Source organism: Canis lupus, chromosome 13, assembly GCF_048164855.1.
Source record: "Canis lupus baileyi chromosome 13, mCanLup2.hap1, whole genome shotgun sequence".
Taxonomy (NCBI): Eukaryota; Metazoa; Chordata; class Mammalia; order Carnivora; family Canidae; genus Canis; species Canis lupus.
The window spans coordinates 57,259,663-57,279,423 of NC_132850.1; the positions used below are offsets into that span (position 1 = coordinate 57,259,663).

The 19,761-nt window shown below is 41.1% G+C and overlaps 2 protein-coding genes across 5 annotated transcripts in view; one reads left to right on the forward strand and one right to left on the reverse strand.

Moving 5' to 3' along the window:
* FNIP2 (folliculin interacting protein 2) overlaps positions 1-19,761 on the forward strand; it is a 132,279-nt gene that overhangs the window by 91,566 nt on the left and 20,952 nt on the right. For all 4 annotated transcript variants that reach the window (XM_072773783.1, XM_072773785.1, XM_072773782.1 and 1 more), the window contains 6 exons: positions 6,255-6,456; positions 6,770-6,858; positions 8,341-8,487; positions 8,606-8,775; positions 14,982-16,335; positions 17,448-17,604. In XM_072773783.1, coding sequence (XP_072629884.1) covers positions 6,255-6,456; positions 6,770-6,858; positions 8,341-8,487; positions 8,606-8,775; positions 14,982-16,335; positions 17,448-17,604 — 2,119 coding nt within the window. The remainder of the gene's footprint in view (positions 1-6,254; positions 6,457-6,769; positions 6,859-8,340; positions 8,488-8,605; positions 8,776-14,981; positions 16,336-17,447; positions 17,605-19,761) is intronic.
* Positions 8,356-19,761, reverse strand: part of SPMIP2 (sperm microtubule inner protein 2) — a 125,323-nt gene continuing 113,917 nt past the window's right edge. Inside the window, exon 7 of the transcript XR_012006211.1 lies at positions 8,356-17,952. The gene's annotated coding sequence lies outside the window, so the exon portion shown is untranslated. The remainder of the gene's footprint in view (positions 17,953-19,761) is intronic.

Consider the following 19,761-nt stretch of genomic DNA (forward strand, 5'->3'; position numbering starts at 1 on the left):
AGGGGGGTGGAGTAAATCTCTTCTTGGCTTAGTGTGACGCCGGTGTGGTCTTTGAAAATGTATGAACTAAAGGATTGTGACACTCTTTTCATAAAACTTAAATTCTTGGGATCCCTGGGTGGCGCAGCGGTTTAGCGCCTGCCTTTAAGCCCAGGGCGGGATCCTGGAGACCCGGGATCGAATCCCACATCGGGCTCCCAGTGCATGGAGCCTGTTTCTCCCTCTGCCTGTGTCTCTGCCTCTCTCTCTCTCTCTCTCTGTATCTCTCATGAATAAATAAATAAAATCTTTAAAAAAAAAAAAACTTAAATTCTTAAAATGGTCATGAATCTGATTATAAAGTTGGCATTGAGGTATATTTTACCTTCAACGCAGTTGAATTTTTAGATCTAAAGTTTAGTTGTTTTGCAAAATATACATTTTTGGCTCATTTTATGATGTTACCTCAGTAGCTTCCACCCCCTTCTCCCTACAACCCAAAACCTTGAAAGGGAATTAACATAGGTCATACCTATGAAAAGTTCACGTGTAAATTGTTGGAGTCAGTAAGTCGGCTAGTAATCACCACGTGGATAATCTGTGAGGGTGTAAAGATGGTTCAGATACACATCTGCATATGTGGACTATTAGTATAGTTTATTGACTAGTGAGGAAGACCATATACACATAAATAATGGCATAAAGATGTTAAACTATAAATGCCTTGAGTGGGGCATAAAGTGCTTTGGGACTCAGAGGAGGGAGAAGACACTTACTGGTGGTCAGACGGGGGAATTGGAGAGCCCTTCATGGGAGAGATGGTGCTTAAATGACAAGCTGAGAGATGAGGGTCTGGACAGGTGTAGAGCACATGTCAGGCTGCTTGCCTCTCTTCTGTTGTTCTCACAATCCTAGCAAGCTCAACAAAGAGAAAAAAATAAAGCTGCTTCACTCACTGAGGAACTGCTTTGTGGTTGGTTGGCTTTGAGTAGAATGGTTAAGAGCTTGGGATTTGGTGTGAGGCCACGTCCTGGCTCTGCGACTCCCTGGGTGTATGTAACTACACATTAATCTGCATTCAGAGTGTTGCTTCCTCATCTGTATTATGTAATAGTACAAGCCTCGCAGTGTTGTTGGGAAAGTTAAATACAACAAGTCAAGCCAAGCTAGGACAAGATACAGTAAAGAAAATATTGGCCAGTATGACTTATTTATAATTATTATTGCCATCATTGTCATTACCATCACTGCAGTTGTCAGAAGGCATCCCACCATCTTCACTGTCATTACAACAGCCTCTGTGATTGAAGAAAAGATGGGTTGTAGAAGTCATTCCCCTTTGGACATCTCTTTACTAAAAATGTTTTTCCATCCCTTCATGCTTAAGTCCAAAGTTGAATAGCATTCTCCAACTCCTCTGAAAATTCTTCAAAACTTGACTTGAAATCTCACTTTGGGAACTAATAATGAATCTCTACTGAACTTATACCTAAAGTATCTTTGGTTCAAAAATGAAAATGCAAAGCCCTTTTGTTCAAAAAGTGGGGGAAAGTGCTATTAAACGTACTAAAATGTAAAGCTTTTTCTTTAAAAATATTTTACTTACAAAATGTAATAGGGATAATAGTGAAATATGAATAAAACATAAACTAATAAATTGCAATAAATAATATTTTGGTATCAAATTTTACATAATACCAAAAATGCTATATCTTCATTCATCATAAGACTTTTCTGGCTCACTTTTCTATCATCATTTGTTAGGTTATCAAAATTTATACTTTTTAACAACTTTGCTTTCCTTGATATAATTGAAAGCAGCATTAATCACTCTTAGCAATTGCCAGATGGCAAATAATTCTTGACAATTTTTTATTTTGAGAAAGATCTTTCTGCTGATGTAACTGTTACTGGAACTTTATGAGTTATAAAAACATTGGATTAAGTTTCTGATAAACTTTCAAAATATAAATTTCAGCACATCTAGATCTGATGATTCCTGTGGAACAGTTTTTCTAAAGAGATTTAATTCTTCACACAAATCCATTTTGTGTAAGACTGATTTTAATTTTAAATGTAAATTTATACAAAGTTATTTTAATGTCTCCTCTGACATTTTCTGTAACTCATGGAGGTCTTACAAGAAACTGAGTGTCTTCATGAGTTGTATATAATTCAAAATGCCTGTTTTTGCATTTTATCACTGCATCTTCACTTACAAGGAAAATTAATTTTAAAATGGGCTTCCTTTTGTTTATCTGAAGCTTCATATGAAAATAATAGTTTTTTCTGTCCAGTGCAACAATCATTACATTCAATTTGTTTCTCTGCCTGTAGATACTTACTTTGTAGTGTTGCAATAGTTTTCAAAACCGGAGATGATAAACTGAAGAATTCTCATTATTCCTGGATATGCTTTATTGCAACATCCACTGTAGGCTCTTTGTGATAATTTACCATCTTGGGGCTTGGGTCAGAGAGTTAAATATTTGTGCAGACTCTCTAGGTACGGGTTCCAATGATGGATGGGTAAGCTGACCTTGTACCCTGGGTCATGGCACTACCCGCCGCGTCTTTCTTCTCTCCTATGGCTGTGGTTGCTGCTGCTTTTGCTGCTGCTGTCACAGCCACCAGTCTGGACTCAGGTCCCAGCCTTGCCACCTTGGGGCCTCCTGGCACCCTGGATTTTTCAGATACATGGGTGTGTGCCTGTCTGCCCAGCCAGTTGCTCAGCGTCTGGGTTGCATAGGCCTGAGCTCACTGTGTGCTCTGCATCCTGGTGTCTTTGCTTACTCACATGGTTCATTGTCCCATCAGACTTAACTTACAGAATACAGGCTCAAAGATAAAATTACTAAGAATTTAAGATGGCAACCACAAAACATTAAATCAAGACTGGGGCTTATCTGGAAACAGGGTGCTGTGTGAGTGGGGTCTTATGCCTGTGAAGTTGGCACACAGAGAATGTAAGTGCGGTTGACAGTTTGAATTGATCACTATGCCTGTGAAGATCCTTTCGTTTAAAGATGTTGCTGTTGCTCTTTTACTTTTGGCAGGTATGTAGGTAGGAAGATTAGTGTCTTTTTTTTCTTTTCTTTCTTTCTTTCTTTTTTTTTTTTTTTCAGATTTTATTTATTTACTCATGAGAGACACAGGTAGAGGGAGAAGCAGGCTCTCTAAAGGGAACCTGATGTGGGACTCAGTCCCAGGACCTCAGGATCACACCCTGAGTCAAAGGCAGACACTCAACCACTGAGCCACCCGGGCATCCCAGGAAGACTAGTTTCTTATGCTAGACAGGAGAACAGTGGGTAAAAAAAATATAATTGCCTCTGGCTTTGAGAGAAAATTCACAGTAATCAAAAACTTTCTAAGAGTTAAAAGTAAAAAGGATGATTTCACAATCCTTAACAATTGGTTCTGCACTGGATACTCATGTGTCCACGCCCCCTGCTGTGGTGAGTGGTACCTTTTGGTTACCGGATGGGGAGTCAGGGTTGGGCATTTACCAGCTGGTGGGGAGGTATTGCCTGTAATAGAAGAGAAACAGCATAGATTTCATCCCCTAGTGAGGCGACTGAAACCCTAAAGGACCAAGGTATTAAATACCCAGAAGGGCTTTTGATTTGAAGAAGTTGAAGCAACCATATAAAATTGCTGCATGTTTGTTTTCTGACCCACAAAAATGGCAATTTTGTATGCCCCAGTATAATACATAGATTCAGATGAAGTTCAGAGCTGACAAAAACAATTAGACCAGGCAGTCCTGATAGTAATTATAGATCCTTGAGATGTACTTAGATAATCATAGTTTCTGCTTTATTTATGATCTTGAAATAGAAATAATATATATAAAGGCTTATTCATGAGTGTCAAGAAAATTCTATTTGATTTTTTTGTAAGGAGAAAACCTAAGTGCATGGCACTGGTCTTTCCTTGGCTTGCAGTCCCAGAAGCTGATGCCATTGCTCCCAGCCATTTTCTCTTGGTGCTTCAGCTGGCAGGATACACCTGATGCATCTGAACACCAGCAGATGGATCAGACATGGGGCAGTCTTTGCTCATTTCCAACGTCCAGGAAATGAGCCTAGCTTAGAAGACAGAAACCCTGGGTTATAGCTTCCACACTGTCACTTAAGAGGCTTTCTGTCCCTGAAGCAAGTTGAGGAATCATTCTGCCTCAGTTTCCACATTTGCAAAAAGGCCTGTGTACCTTATGTTGTGACTTGAGAGTGAAGAGATGATGAAGTTATTTGGGTGTATACTCAAACGTTTAGAAATATTCTGAAATGTTCTTTCATTGTGGAATCATTTTTTAAAACGGTTATAGTACCATGTGAACTGATTTATTCCAGTTGAGTGGTTGATCCAGGAGTCCAGAATGAAACTCAGTTGCTTTAGAATTCAATAGAGAGGTACAGCGAAGCAAGGAAGAGCTAGACACATGCTGTTGTAGCTATGGAAATTTTTCTGAAATGCAGTAGGTGGCACTCTCTGCTATGTTAAGACTTAAGACAGACTTGGCTATTGTTTATAAGGTAGAGATGAAGATGATGCCTAAACCTGCATTGGGTTAAGTGTTTATTACAATTTCGTTATTTAAGGACCACATTGGCTGACGATGAATGGACTGAAATGGTCATTTTACTTTTGAAAAAGAAGAAAAATTGGAGATGCCAGACAAAAAAGAAAGGGTTGCAAGAAAGAGTTGCCCATATATAAGCTCAGAACTTCCCTATGTAAAATAGAAATAAACTGGTGCAAAAAACAGTTATAGTTACAGGTACTTTGGAAAAGAAGACTTTTCACTGTATGAAATTAAGTAAAATTCTAAGAGAGGCTCAAGATTTTTTTTTTTTTTCTGATGACCAGATGATTCAGATCTAGGGATTTTCCAGAGAAAACAGTTGATGGTTTATTATGATGCACAGCATTTACAACAGCACCTGGAGAACGTGTCTTGCCAGTGGTGTGTCTGTTAGTGGGAGCCTATTACTGATTTATCAACCACATCTGCATCTCTGGGATCTTGCTTGAAGTTGAGAGAAACAATAGCGTATCCTTTCTGAGCTTAGAACAAGATGTCTATCTCTTTTCCTTTAAAAGTAAAGTGGCTTTTCTGACCATAAAACTTCTGATGTAAGCATGTTTTCAAAGATATGGTTATGTTTGAAATCACAGGAACATTATAGGCTGTGAGTAGAGCACCAAATAAGTTTAAGATCAAGAATGTGGAGGCCAACTGCCTTGAATCCTGCCAAGCATAAATAACTGTTTTGTTGTAATTTGTGGTAAAGAAAACAGGAAGTAGTACCATCCCATACTCATATCTCATAGTACCAGACATATGAGACTAAATGGTGAAAGTTGGTGAGAGAGAAAGTTCATTGCATACCTGCTGTGTGCCAGGCAAGGTGCTCATGTACAATATATTATGCACTTTGCTTTTGGTATCTTTGTAGAAAAAAATTATTTTCACTCTTGCTATTAGTAGCTATATGGTAGTCAACCCTGGTTTTTCAGGATAGTTAAGTAAGAGACAGGGTTAGGCTGTATTTGTGAGTCTTACCCCTTAAGACAAATTGAGTATATACTCATAATTTATTGACTTCATGATTCTCTTATTATAGAAACAGAATCTCTCAAAAGAATCTTAAGGTTTTTTTTGAGAATTTGACTACCCAGACGAGAGATAGGTCTTTTTACTTGGGCGATTTCCCAGAGAGCTTAATCGATTGCATGGCTTAATCTGAGCATTTACTGGAGTTACTTCATCTAATGGTTTTAATAGCCTTGGCAAAGTAAGCCTCAACCACCAATAAATTTCCAAACATGATGCATTGGTTAAACAGAATAATAATACCACAGGAGCATTTCCTGTGAAATGTTCCTATCTATTGGTATCTATTAACCAAAACAAAGGGCCTGTGTTTTGAGTGACCAGATGTGTCTCCCCCCAATTTCTAAATACTACCAGTCTGATGTAAAATAATCCAAGGGAAAAAGACTAAGAGTCTAACAGGAGGACATTTAAAGTTACTTTTAGGTTTTATTTAAGTTTCTTTTCATGTTGGAAAATACCGTGTAGTAAGCTGATGTTTTCATTTTTCATGACAGAGAATTAGAGAAGAGAATGAATTGGAAGCAGACAGACTCTTGGTTAAGACTCTGAGTGCTCTGGATTCACTTTCTGAATGTCATCCCCTGGCATTACAGTTTATCCTCGATGTGATTTGTTGATGCATGGCAACTTTTCAAACTTATTTTTCCTGCAGGTCTACTGATGAGACATTCAGCCTGGCTGAAGAAACCTGCAGTTCTAATCCGGCCATAGTTCGGAGGAAGAAAATTGCCATAAGCATCATCTTTTCTCTGTGTGAGAAAGAAGACGCACAAAGGAATTTCCAAGACTTCTTTTTTTCTCATTTTCCCCTGTTTGAATCTCACATGAACAGGTTGAAGAGTGCAATTGAAAAGGTAATAAGAACATAATTCTTGTGTCAAATAGAGAAGTGATTATGGGGCTTTAAGGTGGTAGCATCGCGTGGTTTATGTTTCAGATCACTTTTTTAGAGAAGTTAAATCATCTGCAACAGAAATAGATGCTTAGGCATGTTGATATCAAATACTAGAGTATTTTTGGAGAGGCGATTACTGCTTCCTGATGCCTTACGTCATTACACATTGAATGTTTTGATTATATTATTTTATTAATAAAAGCTCAGTAGTAGACAGTTATAAAGCAATTTCTTCTCAGAGAGTAATTTGGTTTGTTTTCTCTTCCATGAAGGCCATGATCTCCTGCAGGAAGATAGCAGAATCAAGTCTCCGTGTCCAGTTCTATGTCAGCCGTCTGATGGAAGCTCTGGGAGAATTTAGGTACATTGACAGCATCTGGCAAAAATAGGGTAACTTTATAAATGACAGTAGCAGCAGCAGCAGCTTGGATCTAGGGATACACAGAGACCATTACTTAGAAGAATTGAGAGGCTGGCAACTATTACTCACTTTAGCAACTCCTTCCCTCAAGGTGGAAATCGAGACCAACTGGAGCAAAAAGTTTTAAGTCTCTCAGTGCCACATAATCTACGCTGCTGCCTGTCATCCAGTCTTTGATTGCTTTTAACAGGATGAATGGAGAAAACTAATATTTAGGGGTCTCTTACAAGCCTATTCATTATATCATGTAATCTTCACAAAACCCTAGGAGTAAGCACTATTAACTAGCCCCATTTTAAAGATGTGGAAACTTGGGATCAGGGCTGCTATCCAAAGCATGGCTGGAGAGAGTGTATATGTCAGGGATATAGACCTTCCCGTCTGCCAGGATGAGCCTCACTTGGTGTTAGCAATTGGAGACCTGAGTTTTAGTAAATAAATCCCAGTTCCATGTGACTTGACTGTAGCTTGTCATTGCTGCCTAACTCAGCAAATGTTTTTGGCCAAGGTGGAAATCTCTAGCATCTCAATTTATTTAGGCACACAGCTAGAAAGTCAAGTCCAGGATATGTCTCAGCTATCTTTATTTGAAGTGGATGTGTTCTGTAGTGGAGATCCTAAGCTGACTTACTGTGCTTTTTGAAAAAACACTTGTGAGTCATGAAGCTTGCGATAGAGCCCTTGGCACCAGGTGTTGGGAGACCTGAAGTCTCATCTGACCTTATTGTTCAATGTCTTGCTCAAGTAACTTAATTTTTCTAAGCGTGTTTCTGAATCTATAAAGTGATAGAGCTACATTGGCCAGTTTCGCTAATAGCTTATACTTCTAAGAATTTGATTCTGTTAGCCCATATAAAAACTCAGTATATGAAAGAGAAGCCACTTATATAGTTTTTCCATCTGAAATGAATAGAGTGCTTTGATTTAGAGAACTAAAGCTCTAACTAGAAATTGGGAGTGTTGAGTTGCCTTTGATCACATTTTGATATAGTATATACTTTCTTCATTTCATTTCTTTTTTTTTTCTTCATTTCTTTATTATCAGAACAGCCATAAATTTTGAAACTAGGCATTGTGAAATAAATTGCTTTAAAAATGAATATTTTATATGGGGGTTAGTGTACCTTTTCTATAAGGGGCCTCTGTCACAGCTACTCAGCTTTGCCATCATGCAAAAGCAGCAACAGATAATATGTAAACAAATGAGCATGACAGCATTCCAGTAAAGTGTCATTTGCAAAAACGATGGTGGTCAAATTTGGCTTGTGGACCATAGTTTGCCTATCCCTGATTTATATTACTGCTTGAATCTCTTAAGGGCTACATAGATTCAGATTATTGTTTTCTTCTTTATTCCTTTAGATAGAGATTATCCAAGATGATACTTGTGACAATTTTGTGTATCTCTTCCCTTTTCTATAGAGGAACGATCTGGAATTTATATTCTGTTCCAAGGATCGCTGAACCTGTGTGGCTTACCATGATGTCCAGCACTTTGGAAAAAACCCAGCTCTGCCAGCGCTTTCTCAAGGAGTTTACGCTTCTGATAGAACAGATCAATAAAAACCAGTAAGCTTCAAATTTCTGGAGCCTTGTATGCAACTTTCATGGCCAGTGTATGTGCTGCATGTGACATGCCTCTTCCTGCATTGACTCATCTGGTTGTATTTTCTTCCATTTCTCCAAGGTTTTTTGCTGCCTTACTGACTGCAGTGTTAACCTACCACCTGGCCTGGGTCCCGACTGTCATGCCTGTTGATCACCCTCCCATTAAAGCCTTCTCAGAGAAACGCACCTCTCAGTCAGTGAACACGCTGGCCAAAACACATCCATATAATCCTCTCTGGGCACAGCTGGGTTAGTACCTAATTTGACTATTCAGAGACTCTGTGGGATGGAATGGAGAAAATGCTCAAATTTTTTGTTGAAATTGGCCCTCCATCCCGGCGATTTCCGGAGTTGTCATTGGGCAGACAGACAATAGGAGATTGGCCCACAGATTCTAGTCGTAAGTCTATACCTTTATCTCCTTCCTGCTGCTGGCAGCTTTGTTCTGCTCTTCTAAAGCAATATGAGTAAACTGTTGTCCCATACCACAGTGGCAGTTCACCCTAGAGCAGGGTTTCTTAAGCTTGGCATTATTGATGTTTGGACCAGATAATTCTTTGTAGGGCCGAGGATCGTGGTGGTGGTGGTGATTGGGGGACTGTCTTGTGCATTGTAGGATGGTTAGCAACATCACTAGCTAGTTTACTAACCACCAGTGAAAAACCCACTCCAGAGTTGTGACAGTCAAAAATGTCTCCAGACATTGTTCTTGGGCAGCAAGACACTCCCTGGCTGAGAACCACTATTCTCAAGGATGGACTCAATAGGAAAAAAAATAGGGAAAAAAGAAAGTAATGCACTATAATTTTACTGCCTTTATAATTTTCACTTAAGTTAGGAACCTTGTCTTTATACTGCTTCCTTGCAGTGAGTTGGTGGCATCTGCTTCCTCACAGCTTCATACTTAAGCATCGCCTAGGAATCTAAAGCTTTGACATAGTTGGTTATAGAATTGGGGACTTGTGACATCAAAGTGGCATATTTGTGTTCATGTGCAGAGAGGTCTAATCTGGGACCTCTCACTCATCAAACATATAGAGTGACAGTTAGGTTTGCTGCTTACTCTGATCCAGATCCTATGCCAGATGCCAGGGATATGGAGTTAACATTACACAGCTGAGCTCCAGGAAGCTAGCTGCCTAACGGAGGTGACAGATTTGTATTCAGACAATCTCAAAACATCCTTTGGAGAAATCCTTTGGAGAAATCAGGAGCATGTAGAAGGATGTAAATAAGAGACAGTATAGTGTGAAGTTTAAGAGAATGGGAACCAGAGCCAGATTGCATAGATCAAATCCAGTCTCCATGGGCAAGTGACTTAACCTCTCTGTGCCTCAGTTTCTTCATCTATAAAATGGAATGATATTCCCACATGGTTGCTGTGGGAATTAGTTCTACATAGAGCACTTTCCTTATTTTATGCTGCTGGTGAAAATACTAACATTAGAGAGGTACCAGGAGACAGAGTGAGGGGATGCATACTTGAAGGAAATGTGCAAGGAAAGCATACTTGAGGAAATGTTAAAATGACGTTTTAGGGAGGCACACTCTAATCTTAAAAAACAGCATATTATAATAACAGTAATGAAAGCTGACACTGTGAACCAGGCATTGTTTTTAGTACTTTTTACATTTATTACTTAATTAGATTCTCATCTCAAACCTATCACTATTGTCCTCACATTATAGATAATAAAGAAGTCTTGCCCTTGTGCCCTGAATGTAAGAAAGGGAATACATGTTTCACAGATAGGGGGATAATAGGTACATGTTAAATGAATTAAAGAATTTATGGATATTAAAAATGGATTTAATCCAACCAGTCAGTACTGAGTTCAGAAAAGAATTCAGAGGGTGCCCCACTCTAGGTTATACAGTTTTGAGGAGGATGGAGCATTGTTGTTCTTGTTATGGAACAATAGTCTTGAAAAAATGTATCATTAAGTGACAAAGGGAAGGGGGCTTGATATAAAGGAAACATGGTCTTTCATACTGCCTGGTCATCCATTTAAAAACAATGCTAATTAAGCAGTTTGCATTTAATTAGATAAATATATTTATAATTAGACATGCTTCTCATTTGAAATTTAACTACTTGAGAGCCATTAATTCCTTGTGTTCAGCATAACAAGGAAAAGTCCCTTCCTGTGGGCTCATAGTCATGTAGTAGATCATGTATTATTTTTTTTAAGATTTTCATTTATTTAAAAAGAGAGAGTCCTTGTGTGTGCTTGTGAGTGGTGGAGGGGAGCAGTGGACTGAAGGAGAGGGAGAGAGAGAATCTCAAGCTGACTCTTGGCTGAGCTCCAAGCCCGACAATGGGACCCAGTCTCAGGACCCTGAGATCATGACCTGAGCTGATGTCAGGAGTTGGAGGCTTAACTGACTGAGTCACCCAGATGCCCCAGGATCATTAAGGTCTCTGATTCTCCCCTCCCCAAGACAATCCAGCTGAGGTCTGGCTGTTGACAGAGCAATGTGAGAGGGGCTGAGACCCTAGCATAGGGTCATATGATAGGTACGTAAAGCCAAATGTAAATGATGGTTGAGTTTCCATTATTACTGAAAATCAAACTGCTTCAGTAATTTGACAGGGGAGCCACTTCCAGTTATTATTATTTTCATTAAATATTTATTAGGTCTCAGTAAACAGGAAAATATAAACTTCCTGGAATATACAATGATGTGATGTAATTTTAATCCAGGCTCCTAAGGACTTTATCTTGAATTATTTCAAAGGCTTATCCAAGCACTTGCCAAGATGGGTACCACTGCTGTGCCCACTTCTGCATGGCTCCCTGGCATTCCCTGGGAGGGGAGGAGAGAAGCTGGAAGCAACTAGCACTTAACCCCTTTCACACCCTCACTGGCTTATTCTCTGGGAGCTCAGCCATCCTCCCCTCTGCCTAACATGAGCACTGTACACAAGGGCTTTCCAAACGGGTCTCCAGCTTTGGGTGGGTTGTGGAAGCAGTTTATTGGGTCAAAAAAAGCATTTAAAAGGGCCGGTATAATAGAAAATATCAGAGGGACACATATACAGTGTTATGTAAAATGTTTATTTCAGAGGGTGAGTGAGGCTGCAGTATAAATGCATTTGTCTCTTGGAGTGGGTATGCGTAGTTTGAAAGCCACTTTCTTTCACCACTGGTTGGAGTTCCATATGGGTCTCTTTTTTGACTCTAATGACCTCAAGAATTTGTGGAAATGAAAAGCTGCTTTTCTCCTCAGAAAAACATTTGGGATCATTAGTTTAATATAAGTAAAAATGTCTGAAATTTCTTCATTTTCTTTTCTCCTGAAGTTAAATTGTATTTTTCAGAATGCAGTGAAATTAGGCTACAAATCAGTAAAATTAAAAAAAAATGATAGGGAGAAAATTCCCATCTGTTCAGAAATTAAACAACCCATTTAAATAACCCAAAAGTCAAAGAAGATCTCACAAGAGAAATTAGAAGACACTTTGAACTAAATAATAATAAAGATACAATAAATTCCCATGTGTGGGATTGGGGGGGAACACCATGTAGAGGGAACTTCATAGCAGAGACACATGTATTAGAATGTCATCTGGGAGTAGGTGACCCTTTAAAATTTTTGTCTCATTTTCTCCCACTGTCTGTTTCTGTCTCCATAGTCCTCACCTCTCCCATCCTCTCTCTGCTTACCATCTTGTCTTTACAGTGCTCCTAAATTCTCAGCTTCTCAGCTTTCTAGTTTCTATCTCCAAGAGGAGACTTTTTTTTCTCTCTCTCTGTCCCCTCTGTAGGCATCACACTCACCGCTCTGCTTACCTCTTCCACATCTTTCTGCTTCTCTCAGATTCTCTGCTGTTTGTACATCTCTGCTGCCCACCTCCTCTCTTTCTCCTTCTAACCCTTGTCTCTGTCCTCCCCTCCTTCTGGACTCCTCTCTCTGTTCTCTGAGCCCGCTGGGTCTCTGCTTCCTCCTGCTTCCTTCGCTCCTTCTCGCTCCTTCCCACTCCCTCCTGCTCCTTCCCTCCTGCCTGCTGGTGCCTTTTCCTCTCCCTGCACCCAGCACCCTTCCAGCTTCTGTGCACTCTCTACCTTTGGCCACTCTTTTTCACCTGCAGATACTCTTTTTACCCCTTTTATCCCCTTTGTTTTCCTCTCATTTTTTCTTTTTTGAAAGTTAAATTTATATTTTAAATTGTAATTTTTAACAAAAGCCCAGCCCGTTTACCATCTTAACCATTTCTAAGTTCAGTAGCGTTGTCCGTTTGCACTGTTGTGAAACGTCTTCATTTTGTAAAATTATACCCATTGAAACAAAGGAATCTGCTCTAAAATTAGTAGCTTTTTCAGTCCATTACTTAAAAAATTGTCTTCCAGTTCAGGATCCAGTTAATTTTAATAATATAGGTCTGTTATTTTAATGATGCATTATTTTATGAAGTTGGACCCTAGAATAAAGGCACAGTTTCCATACACACATTGCTGTCGTTACATTATGTTGTTTAAATGATTATAAACTATTTTCAGTAGTTTTCCTTTTTTTCACTTTTTATTAAAATGTACAATACTGAGTGTTAAATGCATTGCTGAAAAATAATATTGTCATTCTGAGTGGCCTTCCTTTCCTCTGTGGTTTTTTGGTACCAAATATCAGATATGTAATGGTTATCTTCCTTTTTAAAAAATATTTGGGGATCCCTGGGTGGCTTAGCGGTTTGGCGCCTGCCTTCGGCCCAGCGTGTGATCCTGGAGTCCGGATCGAGTCCCCACATCGGGCTCCCTACAGGGAGCCTGTGTCTCTGCCTCTCTCTCTGTGTCTCTCATGACACAGGCAGAGGGAGAAGCAGGCTCCCTGAGGGGAGCCTGATGCAGGACTCCATCCCAGGACCCTGGGATCATGACTTGAGCTACCCAGGTGCCCTGGTTACTGTCTTTATTAGCATTGAGACTGATGACAAACATGCCCCGTGGATTCCCGAGATGACTGTGACACAGGTGCAGCAATGAGCAGTCAAGAAGTAGTTGTTCTAGCATTTCTTTAGAGTTTTTGATTTGTCAGTTGCAAAAGCCTCGCAGATAAAGCTCTATTAGCCTGTAGTTTTGTTGTTGTTGTTGTTGTTTTGTTTTGTTTTTTTTTACAGAGAGGATCCTTTAAAGTCATTTGTGTCTTGCCCTTTGCGTGTTGTTAGGACCAGTAGCCCTTACACTAGGGAATGCTCTCCAGAGGAGTTACTTCCTGACAGTTCCCAGAGGAAAGTACTTCCTAATGGTTCCCATAACTTTCTCTTGTCTCAATCTATTGATTTAATTAGTTTTATATAGTATATGCCCTTATAAAAATGCATTCCCCCCTCTCTAGATGCATTCCTAAGATGAGTTCTGACTTCCTGAGTTCTTATTTATAACTGTACCCATGTACCTCCTTTCCTTTATTTAGTATCTTTTTTAAGTTTTGATTTATTTCAACCTTCTGATAATTTCCATAACAGTTTCTAACTCAGGGTTGGTTATACAGAGATACAAATAAGATAAATCCAAGTGAAACACTTATCACTGTGCCTACACAGTCAGTAAATTTTTTTTGTTATAATTGTCAGTATTCTTATTATCAAGGCATCAAATGTATAACTTATCAAATGTAATAAGCAGATTATCAAATGCAATAATTTTAATAGGCACTTAAATACTTTTCAGTGAAAAGCCTAGATTGCTGGGCTCATTGACATATTTGCCCTTATTTGACCTTTTTCCACCCTTAAGTTAAATTTTTGTAGTTCATTAGGTAGTTTTTAATCAGCTTGTCAGGATATAACTTATGGGACATATTTTCTTCCAGTAAAATTTTCATGTGAAATAATAGAAAATATTCAGATTCATTATTCATGACTAAGTAATTTCTTCGTGTTGATCAGATGGATTCTACTTGGGGTGTGTGTGTGTGTGCGCGCGCGCGCGGGCATGCACATGTGCACCTTGAAGGAATTCTCAAGCCACTTTATTAAGTATTTTGAATTGGTTCACTGAACTTCTGTTCAGAGATCCCTGAATTTGGATTTTATGCCAAGGCCTATTGTCCTGGGATTCTTCTGGGAAAAAAACTTTCATCATTCTACTTTCTAACATAAAGTATTTGATTTGGTCACATATTGGGACTCCTGGCTTTAGTGGGAGCCAGCCAGCCCTGTGAGCTGCATGGGAAGACCTAACAATAACAAGCACAGAGAGGGACTATGTACACTAGCACTGTACCCATGTACCGAGAGGGATAGGCCTCAGCCTTTCCAGGCACACTTTCCATTAACAGAGGCAAAACTAAGACCTGCTCATTACTAGGAATTACCTTTTTGCCTCAGTTAGGGGTGTGAAGAAGCAACTCTAATTTGGGAGTGTAAATCATTTGTTCTTCTCTAATAAAGGCTGCCATATCCATGCCATGCTTGCCCCAGACGACTTCATCTTTGTGTCTGTTTTGCTCTCTAGGTGATCTTTATGGAGCCATTGGCTCTCCAGTGAGGCTGACTCGCACCGTAGTGGTGGGGAAGCAGAAGGATTTGGTTCAACGTATACTCTATGTCTTGACCTACTTTCTCCGTTGCTCTGAGCTGCAAGAGAACCAGCTGACCTGGAACGGGAGTCACGGTGAAGGTGACCAGGTGTTAAATGGGAGCAACATCACCACAGCCTTGGAGAGGGGAGAGGTAGAGGAGTCTGAGTATGTGGTCGTGACGGTGAGAAGTGAGCCCGCTCTCCTTCCTCCTATCCTGCCACCTACTATGGCAGAGGGAAGGAGCCCCAGGCCCGAGGGGCTAAGTGTGTCTCCAGAGGGCACTGACATCAGAGACCTGTGTACCAAACCTGACAAAGAAGGAAACACCAGGCCAGAGCAGAGTTCTCAAGCCTGCAGCATGGAATTCCAAGAGCCAGCATTGGACAGCTCTTGGAAACCTCAGGGCACATTTTGTGGGGAGGAAGAAAGTGAGAGAGGGGCACCACAAGATGGTTCTTCAAGATTCTCTAGCTGTGAAGGGCTGGGGGCAGGAGGGAAGCTCAGCCAGCAGGCTGTCAGTGAGGAGTTGAAAGGGGAGATGCCTAAGAAACTCACAGACCGGTCAGCAGCCTGGCCTTGTCCTGACAGACATCCCTGGGAGAAACCTCCCTTAGAGAAGGTCACTTTCCAGATTGGAAGCTCCGTATCCCCGGAGTCCGACTTTGAAAGCCGCACACAAAAAATGGAGAAGCGGCTAACGGCCTGTAGACAATACCCAGAGTTAGCTTGCCATCCACTGGCTAAGTCCGGGATGGCCGCTGACATGCCTCAGGACCAGCAGCTTTCTAGGTGCTTTTTCACACCTGGCTTCCAAAAGAATGGCCACTGTCCTCAGAGTCAATCTTATGAGAGGGACGAAGGTGAATTTGAGAGGGATTTTGCCGAGGACAGAGGCATCAAAACCAAGGTGGTAGCAGCTGCTACTGGGCAGCCCGACCAGTCTGCTGACTCGCTGGCACCTAATGGCAGTGCGGCAGGAACTGGAGCGAGGATGCTGGAGAAAACAAGACATTTGTATTTGAAGGATGCAGAAGGACCTTTGATGCCGCCTGTTCCAAGCAGGTGTGCACAGCAGGACTCCGGCTTCTCGGGCACTGCAGATGTCCCCTGTGGGGATGCCGACAGGAAGGCCAACTTCAGGATGGAAGGAGACATTCCCAGAAACGAAAGCTCAGATAGCGCTCTTGGAGACAGTGACGAGGAAGCGTGTGCTTCAGCCTCGCTGAATCTAGAGCACAGCAATGACCCGACCGAAGGGTCCTTGGAAGTGGAGCTGCCTCTGCCAAGGTAATGCTGGCAGGTTGGGGAGAAGGGGAACTGGATTCACATACTGTTTTCCTGACTTAGCACTCAGGAGCACGTTAGGTACTGCCGGCTGTTTTGCACATAATGGTTTTTTTCTCAAGAGTATGTATGAGCAATGTTACCAGCCTGATGCACACAGCTTCAAGCCTGCCCTTTCTCCAAAGATGATCAGTGGCCTCATGCCTCTGAGCTCTCTGAGTGAGGAGGCAAGTTGTTGCCTTTGCAACTCTTGTGACATTTGGAGAAGCTAAAGGATACGGTGGAGGTGGTGGTGTGGAGCAGGGATTTTAATTTTCTGTCATCTGCGTGGAAGTTACATGGCTGGCAGCAGATGCCTTGCCTCGGAGGTGGTGGATTATCCTCACCGTGTGGCTTCTTTCCTGCAGGTCAGAGCAGCATGAAGTGGTTGGGAAACAACACCTCTTCCTTAACACTCCATCAGGTTGATTATTCGGTCTGTGATGACTGAAAGCAATAATTAGAGATTTCTTCTGTTCTTCTGCACTGTCATGGGCATCACCCCATGCAGATGTGTCGAGGTCCTAAAGCCAGGTTTTTGGCAAGCTTTCTTTCTTCACTCTCTTCTTCTTTTTTTTTTTTTTTTAAGATTTTATTTATTTATTTATTCATGAGAGACACAAAAAGAGAGAGGCAGAGACCTAGGCTGAGGGAGAAGCAGGCTCCATGCAGGGAGCCCGATGTGGGACTCCATCCCAGATCCTGGGATCACACCCTGAGCCAAAGGCAGACACTCAACTGTTGAGCTATCCAGGCGTCCCTCTTTCTTCACTCTTGACACAGACTGCCTGGTAGATGTTTGATATGAGGTTCAAGAACAAAGTCATAACCAGCCATCAAAATACTGTTTTTTTTCTGCCCTTCCATCCAAAACCGAAACAAAACAAAACAAATTTCTCTTTCTCTTCCAAACCCCTTTTTTCCCATGTCAGTGGTCCACTCCCTGGAGAATTGGTGAAACGGACCACCCTGAACCTCTTTTTCTTACCTCTGTTACTGGGGTTTTTGTTCCAAGTGCAATGCAAGAAGGAAGTACATTTTTAATTGTGTATTCTAATGGACCACTATTGTTTTAGGTCTCAGAGCATCAGCAACCCAAATGTAAGAAACTTTGGCCGCTCACTTCTGGCAGGTTATTGCCCCACATACATGCCTGATCTGGTGCTTCACGGGACCAGCAGCGATGAGAAACTGAAGCAGTGTCTGGTGGCTGATCTGGTCCACACAGTCCATGTAAGTGATCCCAGCTTGGAGCCTCTGGCTGCTGACAATATGTCAGCCGGGGTCTTGGCCAGCAACAGGTGTGTAGACTGAGGCATGTATAATTATGGCATTGTTTATAGGGATGCAGGCAAAGGTTGGTGAGGCACCCAGGGATTAGCAACAGCTGGAAGCTCTGAGCACACCTGGGCCTGAAGGATAAGTAGGGGCCAGTGACACCGGAGCCATGGAGAGCTGGAACTAGAAGAGGGGCCAGGCCGCCCAGGGACACCAGCGCTGAGGAGGGAGGGAGGATACCTCCCTGACAGCTCTTCCCTTCAGCCTCTGAGCTCTTCTGTACTTCCCATCGGCTGAGCGCAGCTGGAAGGCAGAGAGCAAGGTCAAAATTGATGCCAATACGGTCCCGAGGTCCACAGAGGTCAGCCTCCTGGGGCCAGCACAGGACAGAGAAGGGCAAAGAGTGGATCTGGAGGGCACATAGGCTGAGCAAAATAGAATTCACAGCACAGATGGTGACAATTATATGCCGTCACGGAGAGGACCAAGAAGATGTCACATATGGTTTGCTTTTTATCCGATCCTTACAAGTTCGTAAGAGTAATTTATTTTAACTGATTTGTCATTAAGTTCACTTTGATGGCTGCGCAAGGATGACTGTATAAAGATTAACAAGTCTTACTGGAAAATTGCCTTGTGGCTGCTGTTAAGTGCTTTTCTGCTATCTGCAGCGTGACAGGAACTGAGCAGTTAAGGAAACTGTCAATCTGATGGGACTGTTTTTAATTGAGCTGCTATTGGGCAGATGTGCAAAAATAGATGTTTTGCATTGGAAACATATTGTGTCTTGTGCAATAGGGAAAGTCCTCACTGCATTAAGAAAATTGGAAAAAAAAAAAAAAAAGAAAATTGGAATTTGGCTTGTTCCCTACTCCTTGCCCAACAAGTATTTTTTTGAGAGGTGGAGCAGAAGGCACTGTATGTTATCTTTGGCCTTGAGCATCTCCTCTGTGAAGACTAAACATACATCAGACACAGGCTAAACAGGCTGACGGTATTTGTGTGAAATGGGAAGAAAAGCTCAGTAGTGAAGCAGATGTCCTCATAACCCCCCTGAATGGGAAGGGAGAAGAGATGAAGAGGAAGTGATTGGAAGCTGGGAAGGCCAGTCCAGTGTATACATTTAATCAAACATTCCTAACCCCACCCTGCTTTGTGGTCCATCACCACCCCTCACCAGGATTTTCAGGAATAAAGCTATGAGGTTGCTTTTGTCTCTTGTAAAAAATGTCATAACATTTTATTTTTATAGTTATAATGAATACTGTATACTTGTTTATCATTTCAGAGGTCCTTAGACCAGTGACATTAGAAGAACAGTGTCTTCATTGTGTGATACTGTGTGATTGTCTTAAATCATGGAAACCTCAGTGATTTTAGAGACGTGTACATTTTGGAACCATTGGTAGCATTAAGGCAGGGAAGTAGAGGCTTTCCTTTCCTTTTATGTCAGCTATTTATGTATTTATTTAAAGAAAAAGAACATTGATGTTCTTGCTTTGTTGAACCCTTCTTCTATGAAGCCCTCCGTTCTGCTTCTGACAGAGGTGCAAGGAGATGGAGTGTGGGCTAGAGTGGGTGGTCTTCACTGCCATTGGTCTTACCTACTGAGCAGTACTGCCCAGATGCCCTGGACTTGCTCACTTACCACTATGGAAATATTAATTGATTGATAACCCTCCTTGAACTTAATTGTAAAACCATTCATGACTTTTTTTCCCCCATGGGCTGACAAGTTCCAGTTTTTTGTATATTAGGTTTTAATGATGACCATTGAGCTCTATAATTCTTATATTTGAAAAAAAAAAAAGTCCATGTTTCCTCTATTAGTACTCTTAAAGATTTTTCATATATCATTTTCCCTCCCTTTCAGAAGTAGTATTTTCACACTGTAGGCTTTTCTCATTTCTTTAGACTTTGCAATCATCCTGAGAGATCGAAAGTTATTAAGCGTAATAACCTATATTGTGTCAAATTGTGGGTACATCCAAAGTGCAGCCATGCATGAGTGTTAATAGGAAATTGCAAAGGGCTCATAAAAATATCTTTGGAAATTTAATACATTCGGAATGTATCCAATTAGCATTAGTAGATTTCTAATTTCACTTGGCA